The sequence below is a fragment of the Primulina eburnea genome, chromosome 15 (genome assembly GCF_022965805.1).
Source record: "Primulina eburnea isolate SZY01 chromosome 15, ASM2296580v1, whole genome shotgun sequence".
Classification (NCBI taxonomy): domain Eukaryota; kingdom Viridiplantae; phylum Streptophyta; class Magnoliopsida; order Lamiales; family Gesneriaceae; genus Primulina; species Primulina eburnea.
In genome coordinates, this window is record NC_133115.1 from 34,511,390 (window position 1) to 34,522,461 (window position 11,072).

The 11,072-nt window shown below is 37.4% G+C and overlaps 1 protein-coding gene across 1 annotated transcript; it reads right to left on the reverse strand.

Annotated features, from left to right (window-relative positions):
- Positions 1 to 236: 236 nt before the first annotated feature.
- LOC140814589 (pyruvate dehydrogenase E1 component subunit beta-like) lies at positions 237 to 5,981 on the reverse strand. Its single transcript, XM_073173616.1, has 4 exons — positions 5,610 to 5,981; positions 5,220 to 5,302; positions 5,083 to 5,123; positions 237 to 1,473 (listed from the first exon to the last, which is right to left on the reverse strand). Exons 1-4 carry the CDS (start codon positions 5,701 to 5,703, stop codon positions 501 to 503), a joined length of 1,191 nt encoding a protein of 396 aa, XP_073029717.1. The 5' UTR covers positions 5,704 to 5,981; the 3' UTR covers positions 237 to 500.
- Between the last annotated feature and the right edge of the window lie 5,091 nt (positions 5,982 to 11,072).

The window sequence follows — 11,072 nt, forward strand, 5'->3', positions numbered from 1 at the left end:
GAAACGACCACACAAAAAAGACAACCTTTGTTGTTAATTATATATATAATTTCACATGTATTCTATTATATACATATACAATTATTAATTAATTTTTATTATTTGAAAATTTTCACAAATTAAAATTTCAAATATATATTTGATTTAATATTATAAAAATATTTAAGATAATGAGGTTAATTATTGTGATATAATGATATTGGATCCTTAGGGCCCGAGATAATTAAGCCAGTCGTAAACGGAGAAAAGGAAAAAATAATAATAACTTAAAATCCAAACACCACCACATGTACGTCGGATATATGAGGTATGGACGAACAAAACTAAGGCAACGACATCAAAATATGGAATGTAAACTTAGGCACCAAAAATATCGAAAGAAAAAGTGCACGATGACTCTGATAGTAACGCTTAAAGCTGAAACAATAGCTAGAAAAGATGGTGAAGATTGAGAGTAATTCTTGACTGGAACTCACCATGTGTACTACTGCGGTAAAAAGCTACTGACAGAGCTGCTCAACTGCGGTTACAATCTGCGGCGGTTGAACCACGGTCCATTCCTCCAAAGTGCCAGCATAAGGAGTGGGAACATCCTGTGAGGAAAGGCAAACAATCGGGGCATCCAAATAATCATGGAAATTCTCATTTATAGCTGCAGTAAGGCTGGCCCCTATACCTCCTGTTCTCATGCATTCCTCAACTATAAGCACTCGGTGGGTTTTCTTCACAGAGTTCCCAATGGTGTAGAGATCAAAGGGTTTCAATGACCTTATGTCAATCACCTCAGGATCATACCCTTTGTTGACAAGAGTCTTCGCTGCTTGCATCACATGGTATCTCATCCGAGAGTATGTCAAGATCGTAACATGCTCACCAGGCCTCACCATTTCGGCCTCTTCAAGTGAAAGAACATATTCTTCGTCGGGAATTCTCTCCTTCAGGTTGTAAAGAAGTACATGCTCGAACAAGATCACAGGGTTCTCACTACGAATGGCTGCTTTCATTAGACCTTTGGCATTGTATGGGGTTGAACAGGCAACCATCTGTATTCCAGGAACTGACTGGAAATAGGACTCGAGCCTCTGTGAATGCTCTGCCCCAAGTTGGCGCCCAACACCTCCTGGTCCACGAATCACAGTTGGAATCGTGAACTGCCCACCTGAAGTATAGTGTAGCATGCCACAGTTGTCGGATATTTGGTTGAAGGCCAATAAAAGAAATCCCATGTTCATGCCTTCGATAACTGGTCTTAGGCCTGTCATGGCTGCTCCAATAGCCATGCCTGTAAAAGAATTCTCCGCGATTGGGGTATCAAGAACCCTCAGATCTCCAAATTTCTTAGCAAGGTCCTTGGTGACCTTATAGGAACCTCCATAATGGCCCACGTCTTCACCCATGACACAAACTCGAGGATCTCTTTCCATTTCTTCCCGTAGTCCTTCTCCAAGAGCTTCAAACAGCAAAAGTTCATGCCTGAATACGTAAAGACATTGGATCCATGAAATATTAATTGTTAATATTGAAACATAAACGACATGCCAAATTTTTTACATGATATATATTCAGTTTTATGTGATTAGAATTTTTTTTCGCACAATGCTCTGATATATAACACCAAAGAATATCATAGGGCCATCATATATCGAGAATTCCTACAGAAAATATGAGATACATATTAGTTAAAAATCCAACCACATCGCTGATACCTCCAAGCCAGGCCAAAACAATTCCTCTCCTTTTCAAGGAGGGTCAAATACAAGTTCAGCTACATGTGTATGTTTCTGTAACTGAGATATCAATCCACTTCGATTCTGATGTATCACCGTGGATCCTTGAAGAAATGTCTGAGTTTCATTTTTCATGCAAGAAATATGAGTGCGCATACCTACAGGCTTAACTAAGTTTATTCCTAGTAACTAAGTGAGACTTTACTGCAGAATTTTTATAGCATCCATTCCCAAGTAATATATCTTTAAATATAAGCTATTATCGAAACTCTTAGCGAGATAATGGTACAAAATAACAAACGAAAACAACCTTATACCTTGTCTAGAACTCTCATGAAGTAATTTCAATTTTCCCGTTGTTTCAATCACCGTCAATAAATTTATAAAATTTCAATTATCCATAACTTCTTTGAATGCTTTCTAATTATCTTTAAACACTTTAATAATGAACATAGGGACTTGATATTGATGTGTTGCATATGTTCTCTTTCTCCATGTTTGCACCTGCTCCAGGTGTAATTCACCACACAAATTTTTAAGATTTTGAAACTATCTTCATAGAATGACATCTATGTTTAACTTTATCAACTCCCCAGGTATCATAAAAGTAGCTCAACCTTCTGGTAAAATAAAGGGGATGGACGGAATAAAATCAGACAGTTCTCCAGAAATTTATATCACTGCAAAACTAAATGTCCAACCAATCATGCTCTATGAGTCAGAAGAAAAAAAAAAGAAAGATGGTGAACCTCTTTCAGAAATAAATAAATGATTTAACCAAACTACCACAAAAATGCATTAATTATCTTAACATGCCAAGAGGAGTAGCCTTCAGATCCTGTTAAAAAATATTCATAATCACGTCCTTAAGTTGGAATAGGCTCAAACACAGTTTAAAATTTTGATAGGTTCTGGTTGAATGAAATGTGGAATAGGAACCAAACCACTTGGTTTCAGTTTCGGTTCCAGTTCCTGACGGTCTCAATTCTGATTTGGTTATGGTTTGAACTAATTTGAACTAAAATTTATCAGTTCAATTTTTAGCAATCTGGGGAAAAAAACTGCAACTCGTGAAATAATCAAACTAATCAAAGTTAATCATTTAACAAGTATATTATAAAATATAATGAATATTTATTTTTTATCAACTAAATAAATTAAATAGAGGTTAAATTTGATTTACATAAATTAAGGTTGTGTTTGGTATGGGTGACAATGTTGAATAAAGTGAGAATTTAAGGCTTTGTCCCATGCTTGGTTCAGTTTTTGGTAAACTTGTTTTCTTCTTCAAGGATGGACAATCTTATATCAAGACTGAATAATTAAACCCACCAACAATCAATGACTAACAATCCATATTTTAATAACACCACTCTTATTCCCAAAATACCCTTTGCCTACCCCAAAAAAATGTTGGTTAGAGTTGTAATTTTAATATGTTCGAAGGGTAATTTGGTCCAAAAATACAAAGATTCTTAATTTATCCCACCCAAAAAAATCATATCAAACACAATACTATTATATAGTCATATATTACATTTCTCTATCAATCATTCATTTACTAATCATTCCATATTCGCATCATCCGAATCAAGCATGTCCCAAGTAGTTTAATCATATATATAAAAGTTGTTTGTGCTTGCTATAGAAGACCTTAAAATTTAAGAATAATTCATGTCTCAGTTTATGGTTCTATATTTTTCTGTTTCCGATTTTTTTTTTAGGAACTGAAACCAGACTGTGAGTCTTCGGTTCCGTTCTAGTTTCTATTTTAGAACCAAAAACCAGTTTCTGTTTTTGAAAGGCAATTCAGTTCATGGTTCAAAGAGAACCATGGTCTAGCCTACTTTGAAGAACATATCATAAACTGAATATGGCATTCAAAGCATTTACACATTATCATCTAAGTAACCCACCTGAGCGAGCACTCATGTTTTTCAAGGTTCTTTACACAAATAAAAAAACTGATTTCCCAAAAGCCATGCAATCTCAAGCCCAAATCCTGCTTTCTAGGGGTGAGCAAAACCGAAATTGGTTCAGTTTATGATAAAAACTCGAACCAAATCAATGCTATCAGTTTTGAAAAATTGCAAACCAAACCAAATCATTGATAATTAAAAACCAAACCAATTTGGTTTAGACAATCAATTTTAATTTTTGTTCAAATAATTTTTTTGATTATTTTTAAACATAATTTAAAATTTCTAAACTAGCTATTATAAAAATATAAATATCAATATGCATGCATATATTAAACAATGTAACATTATAACGTATGAGAATGACATTACAAATATCATTTCAAAAAAATAATTCTCAAAATGAAGTAGTTCAACTTAAGAAAAAAATTCACCATCATTCATTATCACACTAAGGAGATATATTTAACTTCTATGTCCATTCAACTTTAGTTTAAACGACTGGAAAGCCTAAAATTTATAAAAGGAAAATCTATTATCAAAATTTTAAATACTAACGATATGATATAAACTAAAAATCAAATAATCTATATACATATATAATAAAAAAATATTATGTATTGATGAAATCGGTTTGGTTTGGATTCTTTTAATCAAAACTTTGAACCAAAGCAATTTTTTCGGTTTGGCTAACTTTAAAACCAATCCAAACCATGATCTACTAAAAACCAATCCAAACAAGCCGCTTGGTTTGGTTTCAGCTCACCCTTCTGCTTTCTAGATTTCCAAGGTAAAGTTAATATTTTCTTGCGAAAACGAAGACTCTAACAGTGTGACCTACCTTGATGTATATTTGGTCATTTTATTGTACATTTATTAGTATATACCGTGTTTCCCAAATTCATGCATTATCTTCATCATTATTTCACATACTATCAAAGCTGGGGACTGGGACCAGTCGCAAACATCACAAGTTCTTAAAGATATAGGCACCAAATAGACTGCTGTGAGACAGGATTTCACTGTTTTAGCCTTGATCTTCATGAAGCCTAGATCTGAAGCAGAAGCCACTATATTCAAACGTAGTAAGGTTCCAAGCTACTTCAAAAGCTACAATTAGTTACTATCGACATCATTACTAGAAAGGCCAACTGCTCTTTATGCAGATATAATTCATCAATAGTCCTATCTCTAATAAGCAATAAAAAAAAAAACTCAGAGGACCTTTTATTCTATGCAAAAATACACCCGCTATTTCCTCACACGGGGAATCAATCCAGTTGTTGGGGGAAAAACGTGAGTAGTTTATAATCGAATGTATCATCATATTCTTAAAACCTTATAAGCATATCAACAAGGGTATACTTACTAAAGCCAGAAAACAAGGATAAACCCAAAAAAGAACTGAGAATCAAGTTTTATATTAGATATTTTACCCAGTTTTTGAAGCTGCTGACGAAGCATTTTCCGACGGTGCCTGAGACCCAAAAACCAGAAACATAGGTAATGAGGAATTTCAGTAAGCAACAGCCACATAAATTTTATTATAAGACGGGTGTAACAGCACACTGACCGCAACTGCTTTAGCTGTGATTTTTCCTGCCTTGCGGGTTCCCCGAATCCAACCCGGGACTGAGCTTGCATCAAATCTGATAACTAACAAAACAAAAAAAAAAAAATTGGGCACCTTCAATATAACGTAGATACTGAAAAATAAAGCAGCAGGTATAGAATCATGAAATACAGTTGATAGTAAGATCACGCGAGACCCAAAAGAAACTTTTAATAAAGGCTTAAAAAAAAGTAAAAAGCCGCTGAATGAGCAAAAAAAGCTGAATAGCGCATAATTTCCCCGAACAGTTGCCATCAAAATCTAATTTTTTTTAACCTTTTCAATAAATTCTTGGATTTAGTCAGCAACCATGATTCAACATATGTAAAATCGAAGTCTAGAATACAACACCTGGAACGGAACAACGAACAGAAAATTTATCGGAGAGGTCAGGGAACGTAGCCGAGATTGATGCCATTCCAACTGACTGCAACATGACGGCCATGATTCCTGTGCGAGATGAGGAGCACGTGTTCGTATGGATGCGTGAAAGAAAGGGAAAATAAAATGGGTCAGAATCAGATGGTGGGATAGAAGAGACAGTGCTTCTATAATAAAGGGAAAGTTGGGGCGGAGATACAGATGCGAATTGGTGGCAATGGCGATGAAACCAAAGAGGATACACACCCGTATTTTTTGCTCTCTATTTACTTTGCCGTGCGTGTTTAATTGGGTTCAACTGTCACACCAATTAATTAACCAACTCATCACCTTTTGCAAGTATCTCTCTATTTAGCCTTTGTTCCCGATTTCTCATATGTATTTTCATTAAAATGTTTTTTTATGTACAACGAGCTGAAATTTCTGAAAATCTGTGGAGATATTGATATGAGGGACAAATTTCGGATCAATCAAATTAATATTTAGAACCTACAAATTCTAGTCATCCAATTCTTGGTCTAGTGACACTGTCGTCCCAATAAGAAGTTGGGTTCTTGAATCAGAAAATTTTAGTCACCTGTCTCTTAGCCTAGTGTCACCAGCGTCCCTGTTAGATTATTCACCGATTGATCACTTTATCAACACACACAAGAATGTAACCCCTTTTGTCACAACTCACGCGAACACGAGAGATTACGTGGTTCGGTCAATCGACCTACGTCCACGGGAGGAACAAACCAAATATTATTCACCACACTTGAGTGTACAAAATACAAGAGTTCTTCCTATCCGAGCAAAAGTATTTTTCCTATCACTCAACAACATACACTTTCTTCTTCCTTGCTACACTCGTGTATTCTGTTTGGTTTCTTAGAGCTAGAATTGATTTCCCTTGCACGCATGTGAAAATCCCTTATCCCCATATATGTGTAGCCTCTGCCTGTTAGTTTCCGAACAGATCTTAAGCTGGCCAACCGTTCCCAACTGTCTTCTAACTTCCGGTAGTTGCACACACAGACACCTACAATCCACCTCTTTAGTGTTTTGGTGACACATGCATCCATCAATCTTCACCTTGTGTCCAAAACAAGCTTTCCTGGTTGCTCCTCCTCAATCCCCCGAAAGGGAGATTTTTTTTTTTCTGTCAAGTTTACCAAGTCTAGGCATTTCCTAAATTTGGTTTGAGGTAAAGCTTTGGTTAGCATATCTGCTGGATTGTTGTCCGTAGATATCTTCTGGACTCCAACATTTCCCTTTAAGATTATATCTCTCACAAAATGTAGCTTGACATCGATGTGCTTACATCTTTCATGAAACACTTGATGTTTCGTGAGATGTATAGCACTTTGACTATCACAATTCACCACTATCTGCTCTTGCTCCATACCGAATTCTTCCACTATTCCTTTGAGCCAAATTGCTTCCTTTATAGCTTCTGTAAGGGCTATATATTCTGCTTCTGTGGTTGACAAGGCAACCACTGATTGTAATGAGGCTTTCCAACTTATGGTAGTCCCAAAGAAGGTGAAGACATAACCTGTTAATGACTTCCTTGTGTCTAGGTTCCCAGCATAATCTGAGTCTACGAAACCTTCCAGTGGCTGGTTTACCCTTTCTTGTTTTCGGAACACTAGACCTAATTCAGTAGTTCCCTTCAAATATCACAAGATCCACTTCAGTCCTTCCCATTGCATTTGCCCTGGATTAGCCATAGACCTCGATATTAGGCTTATTGCATATGAAAGATCTGGTCGGGTGCATACCATTCCATACATTACACATCCCACACCATTTGCATAGGGCACACTTCTCATTATCCTTTTTTCTTCTTCTCCGTGCTCATGAACGTCTTCCAGCACCAACTCGACAAAAAAAAATACATTCCTTCATGTAAAAGAAGAAAAGCTTTGGGTATGCCCGGTATGCTGATGACATGCTTTTTTCTATCAAAAGGGGAGAAGATTCCGAAAGAACATATCGCGTGTTTAGATCCTTTTTTCAAAAAGCGGTAACAGATTTAAAGCTGTTGATCCATGGATAACTTGAAGTGTTGTCCTATTGGTGTAGAGACTTGTTTGGACTCATGCATCCTAAACCTTTCTAGGACCTTTCTGATGTAACTTGCTTGATTGAGGAACAAGGTTTTCTCTCTTCTGTTTCTGATATTTCCATGCCCAAAATTCTTCTGGCCTCCCCCAATTCCTTCATATCGAATTCAATGTTCAAGAGCTTCTTGAGGACTTGAAGTTCTTTAGTGTTGGTGCTTGTTATTAGCATGTCATCAACGTATAGTAATAAGAAGGTAGTGGTTTTATTGCTTGTCCTTTTCATGTAGACACAGCTGTCAAAAGAGCTTCTGATGAAATTTATTCTTGTCATAAACTCATCAAATCTTTTGTACCACTGTCGAGGACTTTGTTTTAGGCCATAGAGTGATTTTCTTAGCACACAAACCTTATTCTGGTCCTTTGTTTCAATAAAACCTTGGGGTTGATCCATAAATATGGTTTCCTCAAGATCACCATGAAGGAAGGCAGTTTTTACATCAAGTTGCTCTAATTCAAGATCAAATTGTGCCACTAGTGCCAGCAGCAATCTTATAGACGTATGTTTGACAACTGGTGAGAAGATCTCATTGAAGTCCACCCCTTCGACTTGAGTGAAACCTTTGGCAACTAATCTCGCCTTGAACTTTGGTCTTTTGTCTTCCGTGTTAGCTTCCTTGATTTTGTATACCCACTTGGATCCCACCACTTTATGTCCCAATGGTTTATCTACCAGCTGCCAAGTTTCATTTTTTATTAGAGAGTCGATTTCTTCATTCATGGTTCTCAACCATTCGTGCTTGAATTTTCCACTTACAGCTTCATGGTAGTTGGAAGGTTCGTGTAGATTCACACTTTCAGCTGTAACTAGTGCATAAGATACCAGGTCAGCTTGTCCATACCTTTGTGCTGGTCTTATGATTCTCCTCTCTCTGTCTCTTGTAAACATGTATGTGCTGGTGTCCTCATCACAGTGTATTCCCAAATCCGATTCCTCAGTTTCAGTACTGTCATTAGGTGTTGCTTCTTCACTTTTATCTGAAGGTTCCTTTGGATTCTTCACCTCAAATTGTGAGCTAGGATTTGGACTAAGGTTTCTCTCAGGAGTGTCTTGCATTTGTTCATATCCCACTTTTGATTCTTCAAAAGTGATATCCCTGGTATTAAAACATCTTGGTCGAGTAGCTTCAAGATTCCATACTTTGTATCCTTTAATACCATCGGGGTATCCAATGAAGATGCACCTTAGGGCCCTTGGTTCAAGTTTATCTTGTTTTACGTGGGCATAGGCAAGGCAGCCAAAAACTCTTAAGTTTGAATAATCTGATGGGGATCCACTCCAAAGTTCCATTGGAGTTCTGTAATTCAATGCTGTAGAAGGGCATCTATTGATCAAGTATGCTGCTGTTGCTACAGCTTCCCCCCAAAAGGATTTTGGTAGCTTTGCATTTAGTAGCATACATCTGACTCTTTCAAGCAAGGTGCGATTCATCCTTTCGGCTGTCCCATTTCCTGCGGTGCACCCGGGACTGTCCTATGCCTCGTAATTCCCTTAAGTTTGCATAGTTGGTTGAACTGATCTGACAGATACTCAAGGCCTTTATCGGACCTTAGATGTTTCAGCCTTTTGTTCAGTCTGGTTTCCATCAATTGCAACCACTCCTTGAATTTTCCATAAGCTTCACCTTTGGATTTCAAAATATATACCCAAAGTCTTCTCGAGTAGTCATCTATGATGCTCATAAAGTACCTTCCTCCTCCATGTGTTGACGTTCTTGCAGGCCCCAGAGATCCGAGTGTACATACTCAAAAGGGCCACTAGTTGAATGTTTTCCTGTCTCGAACTGAACCTTTTAGATTTACCAAGTATGCAATATTCACATGATTCTAAACTTTGGATTGAGTCACCACAGAGAAGATTTTGTTTAGCTAGCTCAGTCAATCCTTTTAAACCCACATGACCAAGTCTCCTATGCCATAATTTTGTTGCATCTTCACTTCTATGGACGGCTGATGAAGATCCTATCACTGTATTTGCTTGTAGAATGTATAATGAATTTTTCCTGACTGCTTTCATCACTACAAGTTGTCCACTTGAGACTTTAATAGTTCCTGCATCAGATTTGAAGGAGTATCCTTGTGATTCGAGAGTTCCCAAGGATATTAGGTTTCTTTTGAGTTCGGGTACAAATCTGACTTTATGTAAAAGTCTGTCCACCCCATCATACATTCTTAATCTTATGGACCCAATTCCTTTTACCTGGCATGACTTGTTATTTCCCAAGAGAACAAGGCCTTCCTCTGAGTCAGTAAGGTGTTCAAACCACGATTTTGTGGGGCACATATGGAATGAACAACCGGAATCTAAGATCCATTCATTCTCTGACTCTAGATTAGTGACAACAAGTGCTTCAGCTTCTTCATATTTATCCAATACTACTGCTGCCTCTCCGTCCCCTTTTGGTTTCTCATGTGGTATGTACTTTCTTTCAGGGCAGTTCCTCTTGAAGTGTCCTTCTTTATGACAATGAAAACACTTGTATTTTGTTTGGCTTTTCGATCTCGATCTGCCCTTTAGATTAGGCTTGTGGTTTCTTCTTTCCGGTCTTCCCCGAACAGAGAGTCCTTCACCTTTGATTTCTTCATTTTGGAGTTTCCTTTGAAGTTCCTTGGCATTTAGTGAAGCCTGAACTTCTTCAAGTGTAATGGACGATTCTCTTCCATACAACATTGTATCCTTGAAATTCTCGAAGTTCTTCGGCAGGGCATTCAACAAAATCAAAGCCTTGTCTTCATCTTCTAACTTTACTTCAAGGTTTTCGAGATCATCAAGAATCTTTATAAACTCATCAATTTGGTCTCCAAGATTCTTGTCGTCCCTAATCTTGAAGGAGTAGAGTCTTTGTTTCATATACAAGCGGTTGGCCAAGGACTTTGTCATGTATAACTTTTCAAGTTTCAACCACATAGCAGCAGTCCTTTCTTTGGCCACTTCTCTCAGTGGTTTATCTCCAAGACACAATATTATGGCACTCTGGGCTTTAGCAAGAATATCATCACCTACGCTGGCTGAAATTTCTTCTTTTCTTTTCAAGGCTTCACTCAGCCCTTGCTGCACGAGAACGGCTTGCATCTTGATTCTCCACAGTGAGAAATCATTCTTTCCGGTGAACTTTTCTACATCAAACTTCATGGATCCCATTTTGCGAAATTCTTGATTCGTGGTTTCGATTCCCACATACGGCGCCACTTGTTAGATTATTCACCGATTGATCACTTTATCAACACACACAAGAATGTAACCCCTTTTGTCACAACTCACGCGAACACGAGAGATTACATGGTTCGGTCAATCGACCTACATCCACGGGAGGAACAAACCAAATAT

Excerpts from the sequence above, each read along its gene's own strand:
- LOC140814589 (XM_073173616.1), bottom strand. The coding sequence starts at position 5,703 with ATGGCCGTCATGTTGCAGTCAGTTGGAATGGCATCAATCTCGGCTACG. Across the intron at positions 5,303-5,609 it reads TGTTCGTTGTTCCGTTCCAG|TTATCAGATTTGATGCAAGC; the intron begins GTGTTGTATTCT and ends TTGTTTTGTTAG. Across the intron at positions 5,124-5,219 it reads TCACAGCTAAAGCAGTTGCG|GCACCGTCGGAAAATGCTTC; the intron begins GTCAGTGTGCTG and ends TTTGGGTCTCAG.